The 19,365-nt window shown below is 43.5% G+C and overlaps 1 protein-coding gene across 1 annotated transcript in view; it reads left to right on the forward strand.

The window, feature by feature from the left end:
- Positions 1-19,365, forward strand: part of LOC140740895 (Fanconi anemia core complex-associated protein 24-like) — a 194,050-nt gene that overhangs the window by 65,790 nt on the left and 108,895 nt on the right. Inside the window, exons 2-3 of the mRNA XM_073070507.1 lie at positions 12,653-13,107; positions 18,238-18,337. Coding sequence (XP_072926608.1) covers positions 12,779-13,107; positions 18,238-18,337 — 429 coding nt within the window. The 5' untranslated portion in view covers positions 12,653-12,778. The remainder of the gene's footprint in view (positions 1-12,652; positions 13,108-18,237; positions 18,338-19,365) is intronic.

Raw genomic sequence — 19,365 nt, forward strand, 5'->3', positions numbered from 1 at the left:
TAAACATCTACTTGTGGTGGGGGCATGAATGGCCTTAGGGAAGAGGTGGGCATTTCTGGTATCCTTGGAGATGGTTCAGTTGAAGCATTGGTGCCCACATGTCTGACTTACTGAGTAAATCCAGCACCTCCTGCTTCTGATCACTTTTACATCCATTTGGACGGAGTGTTGAAGTCTGTGTTCCTGATGACCACTAGTTTGCGTTGATGTAGAATGTGTCATTGAAGGGCAGTGCTGTGTCTTCCCTGATCTAATCTAGGATGTTAAAAACAGAAATCACAAAATGCATAGCAGAACAACTAAGCTGCTTTTAAGTGGGTGACGTTCAGCTGTCTTCTAAGCTCAAGCATGCTTTCATTTGCACCTATTGATTATGGCGATTGGGCGAATTGTACTAAGCATTAGACGTAGGAGCAGAAATGGGCTATTCGGCCCATCGAGTCTGTTCTGCCATTCCATCACCCCATTCTCCTGCCTTTGACACCCAGACTAATCAAGAACCTATCAACCTCCATCTTAAGTATAGCCAATGATTTGGCCTTCATAGCCATCAGTGACTGTGCATTCCACAGATTCACCAACCTCTGGCTTAAGATATTCTTCCTCATCTCTGTTTTAAATGGATATCCCTCTATTCTGAGGCTGTGCCTTCTGATCCTAGACCTCCCACTATAGGAAACTTCCTCTCCACATGCACTTTATCTAGCCCTTTCAGTATTCAATAGTTATCAATGAGATCCCACCTCCATAAACAGTGAAAGTTTAACTGGATGGTTAAATTGGACAGAAAATTATAAAGATTCCAGACACAGAACTTTATCGAAATAAATATTCCTTTCTGGCAGTTAATCTGTCACTGCCTTCTCAGCAATTGGTATGAACTATATTGACTAACTTTATGTGCCTTGTAAAAGTATTCATCCCCAACCCTTTGTTCACATAAAAGAGTATTTCAACAGGGATTTGGTCAATTTAGTTGACAGCTTTTATTTGTGAATTGCATGCCCCTTTTTTCACAGTAAAGCCCAAAATCAGGGAAAATTGTGAACAAACGAGAAAATCTGCAGATGCTGGAAATCCGAACAATGCTGGAGGAACTCAGCAAGTCAGGTAACATCTATGGAAAAGAGTACAGTCGAAGTTTTGGGCCAAGACCCTTCAGCAGGACTGAAGAACAAATGCTGAGGGGTAGATTTAAAAGATGGGGGGAGGGGATGAAGTAAAGAGCTGGGATGTTGATTGGTGAAAGAGATACAGGGCCGGAGAATGGGGAGTCTGATAGAGGACAAAAGGCAATGGAAGAAAAAAGAGGGGGGAGGAGCACCAGAGGGAGGCGATGGGAGGGCAAGGAGATAAGGTGAGAGGGGGAAAAGGGGACGGCAAATGGTGAAGGAGAGGGGGTTGGGTGGGTATTACCAAACGTTCGAGAAATTGATGTTCATGCTATCGGATTGGAGGCTACGCAGACGGAATATAAGATGTTGTTCCTCCAACCTGAGCGTGGCCTCATTGCGATATTGGAGGAGGCCATGGATAGACATATCTGAATGGGAAGTGAAATTAAAATGGGTGGCCTCTGGGAGATCCCACTTTTTCTAGTGGATGGAGCATAGGGGCTTGGTGAAGCAGTCTCCCAGTCTACGTTGGGTCTCACCAATGTACAGGAAGCCACACCTGGAGCACCGGACATAGTATATGACCACAACAGACTTGAAGATGAAGTGTCGCCTCACATGGAAGAACTGTTTGGGACCCTGAATAGTAGTGGAGGAGGTGTAGGGGTAGGTGTAGCACTTGTTCCACTTGCAAGGATGTGCCAGGAGGGTGATCAGTGGGGAGGGATGAATGAACAATGGAGTCACGTCGAGAGTGATCTCTGTGGAAAGTGAGGCGGGGGAGGGAAAGATGTGCTTAGTGGTGGGATCCCATTGGAGGTGGCGGAAGTTCCGAAGGATTATGTGCTGGACGCAGAGGCTGATGGGGTGGTAGGTGAGGACAAGGAGAACCCTATACCTGGTAGAATGGTGGGAGGATGGAGTAAGAGCAGACATGTGTGAAATGGAAGAGGTGCGGTTGAGGGCAGCGTTGATGGTGGAGGAAGGGAAGCCCCTCTCTTTAAAGGAGGACAGCTCCTTTGTTCTGGAATGAAAATTGTGAAGCATGAAAAACTAAATATAATGTCAGCAGTTCAAAAGTATTCATCCGCCTTTGCTCAGTACCTAGTTAAACCACCTCTTGAACCTATTACAGTCTTTTTAGATAAATCTCTTAGCTTTGTACAATGTGATGAAGCAAGATTTATTCATTCCTCCTTGGAAAATTGCTCAAGCTGTGCCAGGTTAGTTGTGGAGAGGCAATGGACAGCAAACTTGAGATCTTGCAAGAGATGTTCAGCTGGGTTAAAGTCAGGATTCTGACAGGGTCACTTGAGGACATCAATTTTCTTCATTTGAAACCGCTCCATATTTGCTCTGGCAGTGTGCTTTGGATCATTGTCCTGCTGAAAGACAAACCTCCTCCCCAGTGTAAACTTTCTGGCAGAGGTGCTCAGTTTTTATCCAGGATCTCCCTGTATTTAGCAACATACATCTTCTCAACAATTCTGACCTGAATTCTAGTCCCTGCTATTGAAAAGCATTCCCATAGCATGATGTTACCTCTATCATACTTTCAGTAGGGATGGTGTCACCTGGCTGTTGAACGGTATTGGATTTATGCCACACATACCGTTTAGTGTTGAAGCCAATAAGTTCCACTTTAGTCTCATCTAATTACAAGACCTTCTTCCACATCTTTACAGCATCTTCTAAGTGACGCTTTGCAAAGTCCTTACGAGCAAGGGTATGATTTTTATTTTAGCCTGTGTTTCTTCCTTGCCACTCTTCAATAAATAACTTTTTTGTGCAAGGCCTTAGAGATTATGGAGCCATAAACTTCATCTCTAGTTGCAGCCATTGACTTGTGCAGCTCACTCCGAGTGACTTTTGGCCTCACAGCCTCTCTAAGTGCCATTCCTCTCTGGCAGTCTGACTTGGGCAGTGTGGCTGTAGTTTCAGATTTTTTTTCCATTTTTTTCACAATGGAATACACTGAGCTCCAAGGTATCACAAACAGGAGAAAATCTGCAGATGCTGGAAATCCAAGCAACACGCTCAAAATGCTGGAGGAACTCAGCACACCGGGCTGCATCTATGGAAAAGAGTAAACAGTAAGTGTTTTGGGCCGAGAAGGTATGTTCAGTGCTTTTGAGATGGTCTTATGCCCTTCCCAGATTTATGCTTCTCTATTATCATCTCCCTGACTTGTCTTGGGTGCTCTTTTGGCTTCATTTTGATTTGTTCTATTGAAAATCTACCATACTGTTGGGGATGAATACCTTTTTCAGCCTCTCAATTTTGATTTTTAATTTTAATAAATTGTTGGTAAGTTTTGGAATTTTTCTTTTGATTTGATGTGATGCACAATGTTCTGTAGATTTAAAAAATCCTACTTCAATATACAGGTATTTTAAATTTAGAAAAGGAAACAGTAAAATGTGAAAATAGTTGTGGAGGCTGAATACTTTTTCAAGGCACTGTATCTCTTTACATGGAATGCTCTGCCAGGAATGGTGGTAGAGGCAGTTACATTAGGGGCAATTAAGAAACTCTTTGACCCAATAGAAGCCCTGTACCCAACGGTTTTAAAGGAAGTGGATGAAGCAGTGGCCCCAACAGTTAAAATCTTCAGAACGTATTAAATTCCACAAGAGTACCCAAAGATTTTAAAAACAGTCCATGTGACTCCCTGTACAACTTGGAGGGAAGACAGAAAGTAGGGGTTATAGGGCAGTTTAACATCTATTGGTGGAAGTATGCTGGAGTTAGGTTGGAACATTGCATTGTTAGGCAACATTCATATGCTGTTGTCTGGAATGGAGGGGGTGACCATGAAGGGCTGTGGATAGTCGGTCTTTATCCTAGGCTACATTATCGAGAATTAAAGGGCATAGGTTTAAGATGAGAATGGAGAAACTTAAAGCAGATCTGAGGGGTTTTCTACACAGAGGGTGATGAGTATCTGGATTGAGATGCCCGAGGAAATGAATGAGGCAATTGCAATTACAACTTTTAAAGGCACTTGAATGAGAAAGGCAAATGGGACTAATGTTGACAGGCATCAGGGTTAGCAAGAAGGAGTTGGGCTGAAGGGCCTTTTTCTCAGTGTTTCTGTGGAATGGTGGGGCAGGCTTCTTCTGTACCTACGTACCATTGACTTTTCCTGCTAGTTCTATAATAGCTTGCTTCTGTAAATCAAAGTAAAATCTATTTTGGAGCGAGATGCAGTTTTCACTTACTTAAAATTACTCCTTTGCAATCTCCTTCCCTCCTCCTGACTTTATCATTGTGCAACAGTTTGTCGGGTCAAACAGGTGGTGTATTTGTGCAACAGTGAAACTCTTGAGTTACAACTTGTTGAATTCCAGCTTGAACACTCTTCTCCCACTCCTTTTCAATTGGTTTATTGTTGTCAAATGTACAGAGATGCAGAAAAGCTTGTCTTGCATACTGTTCATACAGATCAGATCATTACACAGTGCATTGAGGTAAAACAATAACGGAATGCAGAGCAGCACACACAAAATGCAGATCAGGTGGAATCTATGGAGAGGATGAGACAGAGATGTTTCTGGCCGAGACCCTTCATCAGGACTGGAACAGAATGTAAAGTGCAACAGCTACAGAGGAAGTGCAGCACAGATAAACAATAAGGTGCAAGATGATAATGAGGTAGATTGTGAGGTCTAGTTCAATTTATTAACCTAGGGAGCTATTTAATCGTTGACAATAGGGTCGAAGCAGTTATTGACTAGTGGTATGTGTTTTTCAGGCTTTTTTATCTTTTGCCCCATGGAAGAGGGGTGAAGAGAGAATGATACTGCCTAGTTCACTGAGACAGTGAGAAATATCGGGAGGGTCCATAGTGGGGAGGCTGCTTTCTGTGATGTGTTGATCTGTGTCCATAGCAATCTGCAGTTTCTTGCAGTCATATGCAGAGCAGTTACAGAGCTGTTATACATCTTGATAGGTTGCTCAAGTTTAATATGATCATCGCTGACAAGTTAGTGGGTAAACTGTCCTCGATGGATCTCAACACCTCTCTCTGTAACTGGATGTTGGACCTTGACTGAAAGGCCACAGTCAGCCCATGTTGGCAGCACCATTTCTAACTCCATCACACTGAGTACCGGTGCACCCGCCAGGGCTGTGTGCTCATCCTGCTGCTGTTCCTACTGCTGATACATGACTGTACTGCTAGAACCAGTTCAAACCAAATCATCAAGTTCGCTGATGACACAACAGTGGTTGGTTGGCCTCATCAACAACAATGATGAAAGGTGAGCACAACAACTTGAGTCTCAATGTGGACAAGACCTAAGAGATGATTGTGGACTTTAAAAAGGTACAGGCTGACTAGTCCTCACTGCACATGCATAGCTTCTTCATTGAGAGAGAGAGAGGAGCCCTAGGTTTCTGGGAGGGCACATTGGATGATCTCAACTGGTCTTCACCATCATCTCTTTGGTCAAGAAAGCACAGCAACATTTCCACTTCCAGAAGACATTGAGGTGAGCGAAGACTCCTCCTCCACCACCTCCCATTCTAACCATTTTTTACAGGAACATCATTGAGAGTCCTGACCAACTACATCACTGTTTGGTACAGGAATTGCAAGCTACCTGACCACAAGTCTTTAGCAAGGATTGCAAGGACTGCTGAGAGGATCATCGGGGTCTCTGTTCCACCCATCAGAGATACTTATCAGTAGTGTACACAGGGCTCCCAGCGTTGTCAGTGATCTCTCCAATCTATCTTTGACCTCCTACCATCAGGACATTAGGACAAGAACTGTTAGCATGGGAAACAGCTTCTTCTCCCAGGCCGTAAGACTACGGAACTCCCTGCCACCACGCAAGTCTCATTACGTATGAAATGCCAGTAGTATTATAATGTTTGCTTTTTAACTTGTATCGTAAATGAATATTATTATTTGTCAGTTTATTTGTGGTAATATTATTTTGTTATATGTGTGAGTAATCAGTACTGGGATGTGCACCTTGGTCCGGAGAAATATTGTTTCATTTGGTGGTATACATGAGTACATCCTCAGCAGCAAAATAAAGACAATTATCATTATTTATCACGTGCATTTAAACAGTTAAATATACCATGAAATACGTTGTTTACATCAACGGCCAACACGGTTTGAGGATGTGCTCGGGCAACTCATAAGTATCACTAGGCTTCTGGCACCAACGTAGCATGCCCACTGTTACGTATCCCGTAACTGGGTGTCTGACCAGCAGAGAAAGAAGAATCCTTTGGAGTCTGGTGGTACTATATTTAAAAGTGTTTATTAGTAAAATAAGCAAATCAATACCAATAATGCAAATATATAGATAACACACGTTAGCAATAATAAACCTAAAAGTGTAGGAATAATAATAAGCAATAATAAACAAGCTCTAGGCTCTATCGATGTCTAGGGGTAAATGAATTATAGAATATAAAGTTCAGTTCAGTTCATGTGTGCTGAGGTAGATATTGGTTGTTGTGTTGTAATCGTTGGAGAGAGAGAGAGAGAGCGAGCGAGATGTAACAGCTACAGTCAGGCAAACCTTCCTTTGCAATCTTGATCCGTCGTGTCGTTGTGGTCATTTAGTTATGACCCCTCTGACCTTCAGCTAGACCGTTCTTCTGTGGTGGACTCGTCACTCTGGCATGAGTGGACACACACACAAGTCCCCACCGGCCCTGCTATAACACTATGAGTTTAACTGACCGGTCTCTGATGCCCCACACCTTCCCGTGGGATCCAACACTCAATCAGTGTCCACTGGTGTGTCTGAAGGGTGTCTCTCCAGACCTGACTTTTATCCCTACTCACAGGGTCTCAGCTATCAATCACTTTTGAATGGCTGTGTCCATCAAACCAACCCACTCCGGCTGTCCGCTGAGGAATGTTAATGAACAGAATGGTACAAGATAAATAACCTCTCAGAAGTCATAATACGGTGAATCAACAAGTCTCTCTCCCCTCTCTTATCAGTAGCAGATGTTCTTGCATGTTTCCTCCTCATCTCTCTCTCTCATGAGCAGCATAGCAACATGAATATGGGCAACTCTGCACCCTTCTGCCCATCAGAGCTGTTCATCCTTCATAACACCACTAACTCACTAACTGTATGTACATCTTTGGAATGTGGTAGAAAATAATAATAATTATGATAATAAATATTGGTCCCAAGTGGGAAATGCTTTCGTTACAGCAGCAACATTTAAAAACACGCTTAGCAGTGTGCAGACTTAACTAATAATGAAGAGAATAATAATATACATAATGTACCAATGTGCAATACTGTGCAATAATAATGTATGAAATAAGAAAGCAGAGACTATTGTACTCCTGTCACACAGAGATGAATTGTTGTATATGCTTATTGCATTTGGTGGGAAAGATTTTCTGTAACAATCCTTGTGACAGCAGAGCTGAATGAGTCTGTTTGAAAAGGGGCTCCGCTGCTCATTCAGTAACTCATGGAGAGGATGTGCCTGATTGTCCATAATCAATAATAAAACAGTTTGTTTAGTGACCTCCTCTCCACCACCAACTCAAAAGTGTCCAGGTTGTAGCCAAGGATGGATCCAGCCTTTTTGATGAGTTTATTCAGTCTTTTTGCTTCACCAGCATGTTTGCTGCTCCCCCAATATAAAGCTGCAAAGAAGACTGCACTCACTGCATCAGACTGGTAAAAGATCTCCAGCATCCTGCTGCACACGTTGAAGGATCTCAGCTCCCTTAGAAAATCGGAGCACCCAGAGGAAACCCATGCAGTCATTGAGAGAACTTACAAACTCCTTATAAACAGTGGTAGGAATTGAACCGATTGCTGACGCTGTAAAGCATTAGGCTTGCTGCTATGCTACTGTGCTACCCATAATAGGCAACAACATGACAGATTGAGTAGAGTTGTGTTCAGAAGTGTTGGGCACATGTAAAAAGTATCTGTAAAGCGAAGATGTTTTCAAAAATAATGAAAGAAAAGTTTCAAAATATCAAAACAATTACTATTAAAGAGCAGTAAACAGTTAAAAAATAAATCAAATCTATATTTGGTGTGACCATCCTTGCCTTTAAAACTGCATCTATTCTGCTAGGTATACTGTCGTGCAGTTTTATAAGAAGACCGGCTTGTAGATTGTTTTGTTTTTGTTCTTGATAAAAGACAAACTTAGCATACTTATTTACAGAATGGCTTCAGCCCCACACGAGCATGTGCCCAGCTCACCAGCGTCACTTCTGGTTCTGGGTGCACAACGCGCATTGCCCACTGGGAACTGCAGTTCTTTATTAAGTACACACAGAATAACAAATTTTCTGGCTTTAAAGAAAAAAAACAAACACAATACTATGTCCTCATAAACTTGAAACAGACAAGTGAAGACCACTTTGCTGGATGTTGATTGCAGTGTTGTAACCTCTGGATAATTTGAAAAGTAATCCAATACCACAATGTGACTCTTCTCATTACAAATCCACCCCAACTTTGAAATACAGTCTGTCTGATACAGGGTATGATGTAAACAGTTCTGCTTGCTGCTTTGGTCTGTCAGTTAGACCTATTTCACATGATCTGGTGATACCGTGGTTCATTCGTGGCCAGTACATTGCTTCCTGAGCCCTTCGTTTACATTTTTCCCACCAAGATGCCCTTCATGTATCTCCTGAGCATTTCTTTGCATTGGCATCACTGGAATCTTCCACTACTGACAGTTCAGCTCCACGTGCCCAATAATCCTGAATAGACATTGGACAGTTATCCTAAGATGCTGGCCATCCTTTATGTATTGTCTTTTTGATTGTTTTCATTGTTTCATGCTGTCCTAACCTTTTCTGTTCTATGGGGAGGTACTGGACTGGAGGTGACAATTACGTCAACATAGGCCTGTATATCTACATTCATCTCTTGGTCACTCTTTTCTGTCCTGTTGACTGCTTGAACCAATGCATCAGCAGCAAGCAGGTATTTTCCCGGTGTGTAGGTCATCTTCACATCATATTTCTGCAGCCTGTATCCTCATGGGACAGTCATTCAGTGGTTTGGACATAATTGAGTCCAGTGGTTTTGGTCTGTCTCCACTTCAAAAGTTTGCTCATAGATAATATTGATGGAACCTTTTACATGCATATGCACTAGCAAGAACCTCTTTCTCTATCTGATGCATAGACCACAGGTTGCCATGTGTCATCATGTTGCTGCAGTAGTACTGCTCTAAGACACATCAGCCGAGATCCTTTCTGGATCATAAAACTTCAGCATGGGCTTTACAGTTAGGACTTTTTTCTGCGTCTAGAAATACTGTTGTTGCTTGTGAGACTAAATCCACTCATTATGCTGTTCAAGGAATGACCTCAGTGGTGCTGACACAGTAGACAATCAACAATGAAATTAGCCAGGTAAGACACCGTCCCTAGGAAATGTCTCACCTCCTCTTTGTTTTGGGGCCTCTCCATGTTCTCAATGGCACTTAGTGGCCTCCCTCACTAGTCCCCTTCTTGCACAGTCATTCCATTTTTGAGAACGGCCTGCTCTGGGCATATTTACAACTGTGCCATATTCTTTCCATTCTTGATGATTGACTTTACTCCAAGGGATATTCAGTGACTAGGAAATTTTCTTGTATCCATCTCCTGACTTGTGCTTTTCAATAACCTTTTTGCGGAGTTGCTTGGAGTTTTCTTTTGTCGTCTTGGTGTAGTTTTTGCTGGGATACTGACTCACCAGCAGTTAGACCTTCCAGATAAAGGTGTATCTTTTATTACAATCAATTGAAACACCTTGACTATACACAGACTCCAAAAACAGAATTTTGCTTTTTGAATGAAACTGTATTTGACTGGAAAAACAGATCTCCATTTAGTGCATCTACTAAATACTGACTTGAAAGGGGTGAATACTTATGCAATCAATTATTTTGTGTTATATATTGCTAATTAATTTAGGTCACGTTGTAGAGATCTGTTTTCACTTGGACACGAAGAAGTATTTTTCTTTTGATCAGTGTCAAAAAAGCCAAATTAAATCCACTGTGATTCAATGTTGTAAAACAATAAAACATTAAGACTTCCAAGGAGGGGTGAATACTTTTTATAGACACTGTACATAAGATAGCTTATGTACATATATTGATTTTATGTCCATATAGTGACGCTTGGCACAGGAGTGTCTGTACATAAGGTAACTGACAGGAAATAATGAAAGTAGTGATGGTGGGGTTATGGAGGGTTGGGTTAGTGGGTGGAGGTGTTGATCAGCCTTACTGCTTGGGGAAGGTAACTGTTTTTGTGTTTGGTGCTCCTGGTATGGATGCTATGTAGCTTTCTCCCTGATGGGTGTGGGACAAGCAGTCTATAAGCAGGCTGTGAGAGATCGTTCATGGTGTTATTGGCTCTTTTCCAGCACCTTTCTGTATTATTTATCCTTAATGGTGGGTAGGCTGGTGATGTGTTAGGCAGTTTTGACTACCCATTGTACAGACTTCTTGTTGGCTACAGTGCAGTTTCTATACCAGCTTGTTAGGATTCTCTCTACTGTGCATGTGTAGAATTGAGGACCAGGAGGAAATATGCCTAGGAACATACTGTGCAGGGCCGTAGTGAGACTGCATTCAATTTATTGTGTACAATGTGGTTCTCGTTATCTGAAAAGGACATGACAGGCAGACCTTGGGGTTACGCAAGTGTTCTGTTCCTGAGAGCTGTCTGACGGATAACTTCTCACAGTCAGAAGCAACCCTTTTCCGTGGTAACCAGCTTCACAGTGCTCTACATAACTGAAGATAATTCACCCTCATACTGCCCATAATTAAACCTGACGGATTCTATACTGTATTTAGTTATTAATGCACTCCACAAAAAGCTTTTACTATCTTGAAAGATGCCTTTAAAGTGTTAGTTAAGTTGTCAGTTATTTGTAAGTCAGGCCATTGCTGATCTGATGAGCCCCTGAACTTGCTATAAAGCAAGGTGAGCTAAGATTCTCCAGCTTGCCTCCAGGGATGCCAGCTCTTTCGGATGAGCAGAAACTGGGCAGGCTAGGCTGGTGTTCTCTCAAGTCTTGAAGAATGAAAGGAAAATATCTACATCAGGCTGCTATTTATTGACTACAGCTCTGTGTTTAATACCATCATACCCTCAGGACAAAATCAACAAGCTCTAAAGACAAAATATTCTGCAGATGCTGGGGTCAAAGCAACACGCACAATACGCTGGAGGAACTCAGCAGGTTGGACAGCATCCGTGGAAATGAACAGTCAACGTTTGGGGCCGAGACCCTTCGTCAGGAGCTCTAAAACCTGGGCTTCTGTACCTCCTTCTGCAACTGGACCCTCGATTTTCTCACCTGGAGCCAACAGTCTGTGCAGATCCGAAATAATATCTCGCTGACAAGCAATACTGGCACACCTCAGTAATGCTTGCTTAGCCCACTGCTCTACTCTCTCTACACCCATGACTGTGCGGCTAGGCACAGTTCTAACTCCATCTATAAATTTACCAATGACACAACTACTGTAGGCAGAATTTCAGGTGGTGGTGAGGTGTTTAGGAGTGAAACAGCTAGTTGAGTATAACAACCTTGCACTCAATGTCAATAAGACCAAGGAATTAATTTTGGACTTCAGGAAGAGGAAGTTGAGGGAACACCCACCAGTCCTTATCGAGGGATCAGAGGTGGAAAGGGTGAGCAGTTTCAACATCTTCAGTGATGTGATTACAAAGAAGGCATGACAGCGGCTATTTTTCATTAGGAGTGTGAGGAGAATTGGTATGTCATCAAAGACACTTGCAAATTTCTACAGGTGTGCTGTAGGGAGCATTCTAACTGGTTGCCTCATGGTCTGGTAAGGAGGGAGAGGGATTACTGCACAGGGTTGGAGAAAGCTGCAGAAACTTGTAAACTCAGCCAACTCCATCACAGGCACTGGCCTCCCCAGCAGTGAGGTCACCTTCAAAAGGCATTGCCTCAAAAAGGTGGATCAATCATTAAGGACCCCTGTCACCCAGGACATGCCTCTTCTCATTGTTACCTTCAAGAAGGAGCTACAGGAGCACGAAGACACACACTCAACATTTCAGGAACAGCTTCTTCCCCTCTGCATTTGATTCTGAACAGATTTTAAACCCATGAACACTACTTCAGTGTTTTCCCTTTATGTTCCCTACTTAATTTTTTTTAATTTATACTTATTGTAATTTTTCAATTTTTGATTATGTACATATGCCAGTGATATTAAACCTGATTCTGATTCTGTTATTGTATGCCATGTACTGATGGTAGGTTGAGCTTTAAGCCAATCCTGGTTAAAACAGGAGGACACTCTAGTAGGAGCTTCACTCTGTATCCAAGCCATGCTGTACTGGTCTGGGTTGGTTTAATGGACAGTACCAACATCCTTTGTCCCGGTTCTAATCTATGCAATCTCTGCCAGGAATATGGAAGTTTTTCATCCCCCTAACTATAACCTTTATTGAAGATTACACTGTAACAGGTATGGATTGAGGGCCTCTGGTACAGACAGTATGATCTAATTTCATGTACTTTGTTTAACAGCAAGTCTTGTGTTCCCAAGTGCTGATCATGGGACCTGTGCTGGTGCACATTGGATTTCTGGACTCCTGGCTGGTTTAACAAGCTTCCTGCACCCTTTGTTTGGTCTGCATTTACACTCTCAGCAGAATGGGGACCCAGGAAATTCCTGTTGAGAATCTTCAGGACGTTGATTGTGTTGTGAGCAAGGATGAGCCCCTATCTTTGCACAAAGCTGTTGGCTCTGGTCATATCCAGCAGAACGATGGGACGGGCAGAACCGGGAGTGATGGCACCAACTCTGCTGATAGCGATCCAGAGGGCTCCCCAGTGAACACCTCATGGGACAATTCCAAAAGAACCTCTTCCGTCGAATCCCTATCTTCACATCAGAGCCTAGACGCGGTGTCGGAGGATGAGACTGCATCGGAGTGCAGAGAGTTCATGAGGAGATATGTGGAAAAAATTTTCACTGGGAGGTGAGTGATGAAAAATATTATGTTTGTGCAGAGCAAGAGCAACAGCAAAGCCATATGATTAAACATTCTCACTGAGTCATGGTCGTCACGGTAGACAGCTTGCAGTGTGAAAGCTATGAACAGAGTCCGCTGAGATGAAAACGTGCACACATAAAAGCCCAAGTGCAAAAAAAAAGCCTCTCCTGTATGTAGGAAGCCCGATTAATTAATTCCACGATCAGTCGGCCACATGCGTACTCGTCATATTCTCACAATCGATCTGATACCTTTCAGAAATGGCTGTCACCACTGTGAGATCACTGCAGCCATTATCAGGTGCATAGAATGTAGATAGAGTGTACGGAGTGATGGGATGTAGAGGGTGCAGAGTGATGGGGTGTACAGGATGATAAGGTGTACGGGGGTGACGGTGTACAGGGTGATAAGGTGTGTGGGGTGATGGGGTGTACAGGGTGATAAGGTATGCGGGGTGACGGGCTGAGGTAGGAAGTATGTGTGTGGGGCCTATTTTCTGTGCTTGGTGTCAGATGTGGGGGTCCTGGAGTCTCCCAGCCTACTAGGAAGGAGCTTAGGGAAATTAGGAGAGCCAGAAGGGGCCATGAGAAGGCCTTGGCAGGCAGAATTAAGGAAAAAGTCAAGGCATTCTACAAGTAGAGTGGAGCAGGTTAAGACCTACAAATATCTGGGAGTACAGTTAGACGAGAAGCTAGACTGGACTGCCAACACAGATGCCTTGTGCAGGAAGGCACAGAGTCGACTGTACTTCCTTAGAAGGTTGGCGTCATTCAATGTCTGTAGTGAGATGCTGAAGATGTTCTATAGGTCAGTTGTGGAGAGCGCCCTCTTCTTTGTGGTGGCGTGTTGGGGAGGAAGCATTAAGAAGAGGGACGCCTCACGTCTTAATAAGCTGGTAAGGAAGGCGGGCTCTGTCGTGGGCAAAGTACTGGAGAATTTAACATCGGTAGCTGAGCGAAGGACGCTGAGTAGGCTACGGTTAATTATGGAAAACTCTGAACATCCTCTACATAGCACCATCCAGAGACAGAGAAGCAGTTTCAGCGACAGGTTACTATCGATGCAATGCTCCTCAGACAGGATGAAGAGGTCAATACTCCCCAATGCCATTAGGCTTTACAATTCAACCGCCAGGACTTAAGAACTCTTTAAAAGCTTTTATTAATGCTTTTTGAGATAGTGATTTAGATGCATATCATATTTTTTTTTACTGAGTTAAGTATTGTATGTAATTAGTTTTGCTACAACAAGTGTATGGGACATTGGAAAAAAAGTTGAATTTCCCCATGGGGATGAATAAAGTATCTATCTATCTATCTATCTATCTAAGTATGTGAAGAGCAAGAGGATAAGACATGAAAGAATAGGACCTATCAAGTGTGACAGTGAGAAAGTGTGTATGGAACTGGAGGAAATAGCAGAGATTCTTAATGAGTACTTTACTTCAGTCTTTACTATGGAAAAGGATCTTAGTGATTGTAGTGATGACTTGCAGCAGACTGAAAAGCTTGAGCATGTAGATATTAAGAAAGAGGATGTGCTGAAGCTTTTGCAAAGCATCAAGTTGGATAAGTTGCCGGGACCGGATGAAATGTACTCCAGGCCTTCTCATGGGAGGCAAGGGAAGAGATTGCTGAGCCTTTGGCGATGATCTTTGCATCATCAATGGGGACGGGAGAGGTTCCAGACAATTGGAGGGCTGCAGATGTTGTTCCTTTATTCAAGAAAGGGAGTAGAGATAGCCCAGGAAATTATAGACCAGTGAGTCTTACCTCAGTGGTTGGTAAGTTGATGGAGAAGATCCTGAGAGGCAGGATTTATGAACATTTGGAGAGGTATAATATGATTAGGAATAGTTAGCAAGGCTTAGTCAAGGGCAGTAAACACAAAGTACACTGCAGATGCTGTGGTCAAATCAACACGTACAACCAAGCTGGATGAACTCAGCAGGTCAGGCAGCATCCGTTTCAACGTTTCAGTGGCTCATTTCAACGGAATGTGCCTGAACTGCTGAGTTCATCCAGCTTATTTGTACGTATTAGTCAAGGGCAGGTCATGCCTTACGAGTCTGATTGAATTTTTTGAGGATGTCATCAAACATTTATGAAGGAAAAGCAGTAGATGTAGTCTATATGGATTTCAGCAAAGCATTTGATAAGTTACCCCATGCAAGGCTTATTGAGAAAGTAAGAAGGCATAGGATCCAAGGGGACATTGCTTTGTGGATCCAGAACTGGCTTGCCCACAGAAGGCAAAGACTGGTTGTAGACGAATCATATTCTGCATGGAGGTCGGTCACCAGTGGGGTGCCTCAGGGATCTGTTCTGGGACCCTTACTCTTTGTGATTTTTATAAATGACCTGGATGAGGAAGTGGAGGGATGAGTTAGTAAGTTTGCTGATGACACAAAGGTTGGAGGTGTTGTGGATAGTGTGGAGGGCTGTCAGAGGTTACAACAGGACATTGATGGGATACGAAACTGGGCTGAGAAGTGGCAGATGGAGTTCAACCCAGATAAGTGAGAAGTGGTTCATTTTGGTAGGTCAAATATGAAGGCAGAAAAAGTATTAATGGTAAGACTCTTGGCAGTGTGGAAGATCAGAGGGATCTTGGGGTCCAAGTCCACAGGATGCTCAAAGCAGCTGCGCAGGTTGACGCTGTGGTTAAGAAGGCATATGGTGTATTGGCCTTCATCAATCGTGGAATTGAATTTAGAAGCCGAGAGGTAATGTTGCAGCTATATAGGAGCCTGGTCAGACACCACCCCTCTGGTCGCCTGACTACAGGAAGGATGTGGAACCCATAGAAAGGGTGCAGAGGAGATTTACAAGGATGTTGCCTGGATTGGGGAGCATGCCTAATGAGAATAGGTTGAGTGGACTCGGCCTTTTCTTGTTGGAGCAACGCAGGATGAGAAGTGACCTGATAGAGGTGTATAAGATGATGAGAGGCATTGATCGTGTGGATAGACAGAGGCTCTTTCCTAGGGCTGAAATGGTTGCCACAAGAGGACGCAGGTTTAAGGTGCTTGGAAGTAGGTACAGAGGAGATGTCAGGGGTACGTTTTTTACTCGGAGAGTGGTGAGTGAGTGGAATGGGCTGCCGGCAACAGTGGTGGAGGCGGATATGATAGGGTCTTTTAAGAGACCTTTAGATAAGTACATGGAGCTTAGTAAAATAGAGGGCTATAGGTAAGCCTAGTAATTTCTAAGGTAGTGACATGTTCTGCACAACTTTGTGGGCCGAAGGGCCTGTATTGTGCTGTGGGTTTTCTATGTTTCTAAAAGAGCACGCCCTCAGTGCTGGAGGTCCCTAATAATGGATGTTGCCTTTCTGAAACACCGCTCCTTGAAGATATGCTAGGTACTTTATAGGTTTCTACCCAAGATGGAGCTGACTAAATTTACAACCCTCTGCAGCTTCTTTCGGTCCTGTGCAGTAGCCCCTCCATACCAGACAGTGATACAGCCTGTCAGAATGCTCTCCATGGTACATCAATAGAAGTTTTTGAGTGTATTTGTTGACATACCAAATCTCTTCAAACTCCTAATAAAATATAACCACTGTATTGCCTTCTTTATAACTGCATCGATATGTTGCGACCAGGATAGATCCTCAGAGATCTTGACACCCAGGAACTTGAAACTGCTCACTCTCTCCACTTCTGATCACTCTGAGGATTGTTATGTGTTCCTTCATCTTACCCTTCCTAAATCCGCTTAGCTCTTTCGTCTTACTGATGTTGAGTGTCAGGTTGTTACTGCAGCAGCACTCCACTAGTTGGTATATCTCTCTCCTGTATGCCCTCTACTCACGACCTGAGATTCTACGAACAATGATTGTATCATCAGCAAATTTATAGATAGTATTTGGGCTATGCCTAGCCACACAGTCATGGGTATAGAGAGAGTAGGCAGTGAGCTAAGCACACACCCCTGAAGTGCGCCAGCAAAGAGGAGTTATTTTCACCAATCTACACAGCTTGTAGCCGTCCAATTAGGAAGTCGAGGATTCAATTGCAGAGGGAGGTACAGAGGCCCAGGTTCTGCAACTTCTCCACTGATCTCCCTCCTGGCATTTATCCTTGAAAGTGGAACAAATGCTACATCTGCTCCTACTCCACCTCCCTTACCACCATTCAGGGCCCCAAACAGTCCTTCCAGGTGAGGCGACACTTCACCTGTGAGCCTGTTGGGGTCATATCCTGTGTCTGATGCTCCTGGTGTGGCCTCCTGTATATCAGTGAGACCCGACGTAGATTGGGAGACCGCTTCGCCGAGGACCAATGCTCCATCCGCCTGAACAAGCTGGATATCACAGTGGCCACCATTATAATTCCACTTCCCATTGCCATTCCGATATGTCAATCCATGGCCTCCTCCACTGTCGTGATGTGGCCACACCTCGATTGGAGGAACAACACCTTGCATTGGCCTGGGTAGTCTCCAACCTGAAAGCATGAACATCGATTTCTCAAACTTCTGGTAATGTCCCCTCTCACCATTCCCCATTCCCTTTTTCCTCTTCCACTTTATCTCCTTGCCTGCTGATTGCCTCCCTCTGGTGCTCCCCCCCCCCCCCCTTTTCTTTCTTCCATGGCCACCTGTCCTGTCCTATTAGATTCCCCCTTCTCCAGCCCTGTATCTCTTTTGCCAATCAACTTCCCAGCTCTTTACTTCATCCCTCACCTTCCCAGTGTTGCCTATCACCTTTCTTCCTCCCCCCACCTTTTAAATCTACTCCATTTTTTAAAAATCTTCAGTGCTGCTGAAGGACTGGAACGTTGACTGTACTCTTTTCCATAGATGCTGCCTGGCCTGCTGAGTTCCTCCAGCATTTTGTGTGTGTTGCTTGGATTTCCAGCATCTGCGGATTTTCTCTTGTTTGTTTTAGACAGTAATAATTATATTTTAATTTGAATTTATTCACTGTCTTGTAAATACTTAATGTTTGTACTTTGTGTATTTTCTATGTAAATACACTTTTTAGTTTTGTTAAAGAAAATAAAAGGTGTGGTGCTGAGGACGATTCACTCTGTGGGAGGGCTGTGCTTTGTAGTGGGGAATTGCTATCCTGATATACCTGGTCCTAACTATGGTGATTGTTTTGTTGCAGGGACGACATTGGCCAGGAGGAAAAGGCCCGGTTTGGGGAGCTGTGCTCAGAAGAAAACAGTCATGGCAGAGAGTGGTTTGCGAAATACGTTAGTGCTCAGGTGCAGACAGTTGGTGGCTTAGTAGAAGATTACAAGTTGTGATTGTGCTACACATATTCTGGCTTCAGTTATTGCTGGGTTTTGACTATAAGGAGACATAGGAGCAGAATCAGGCTACTCAGCCAATCATGTCTGCTCTATCATTCAATCATGGCTGACCCTTTTATCCCCTCCTTAGCCCTACTCCCTGGCCTTCTCCCCATAGCCTTTGATGTCCAGTCAGGAATCTATCAATCTCTCACTTAAATACACCCAATGACCTGGGCTCCACAGCTGCCTGTTGTAATAAATTCCACAGATTCACCATCCTCTGGCTAAAGAAATTTCTCCACATCCCTGTTTTAAGTGGATGCCCCTCTATCCTGAGGCTGTACACTCCTGTCCTAGACTACCCACCATAGGAAACGTCCTTTCCACATCCACTCTGTCTAGGGCTATCAACATTCAAAAGGTTTCAATGATATTTCCCCCATCCATCCTTCTAAATTCTAGCAAGTGCAGACCCAGAGCCATCAAACGTTCTTCGTATGATAACCCTTTAATTCCTGGAATCATCCTCTGCACCCTCTCCATGACATCATTTCCTAGATAAGGAGCCCAGAACTGTTCACAATACTTAAGGTGAGTCCTCACCAGTGCCTCAGCATCACATCCCTGCTGTTGTATTCTAGACCTCTTGAAATGAATGATAACACTGCATTTGCTCTCCTCACCACCAACTCAACCTGCAAATTAGCCTTTAGGCTGTTCTACACAAGGACTTCCACGTCCCTTTGCATCTCAGATTTTTGGATTTTCTCCCCGTTTAGAAAATAGCCTGCACATTTATTTCTTCTATCAAAGTGCATGACCATGCATTTTCCAACATTGTATTTCATTTACCACTCTCTTGCCCATTCTCCAAATCTGTCTTAAGTCTTTCTGCAGCCTCCCTGTTTCCTCAATACTACATACCCCTGCAACAAATCTTCATATCATCTGCAAACTTGGCAACAAAGCCATCTATTCCAACATCTAAATCATTGATA

The sequence above is a fragment of the Hemitrygon akajei genome, chromosome 17 (genome assembly GCF_048418815.1).
Source record: "Hemitrygon akajei chromosome 17, sHemAka1.3, whole genome shotgun sequence".
In the NCBI taxonomy this organism is placed as follows: domain Eukaryota; kingdom Metazoa; phylum Chordata; class Chondrichthyes; order Myliobatiformes; family Dasyatidae; genus Hemitrygon; species Hemitrygon akajei.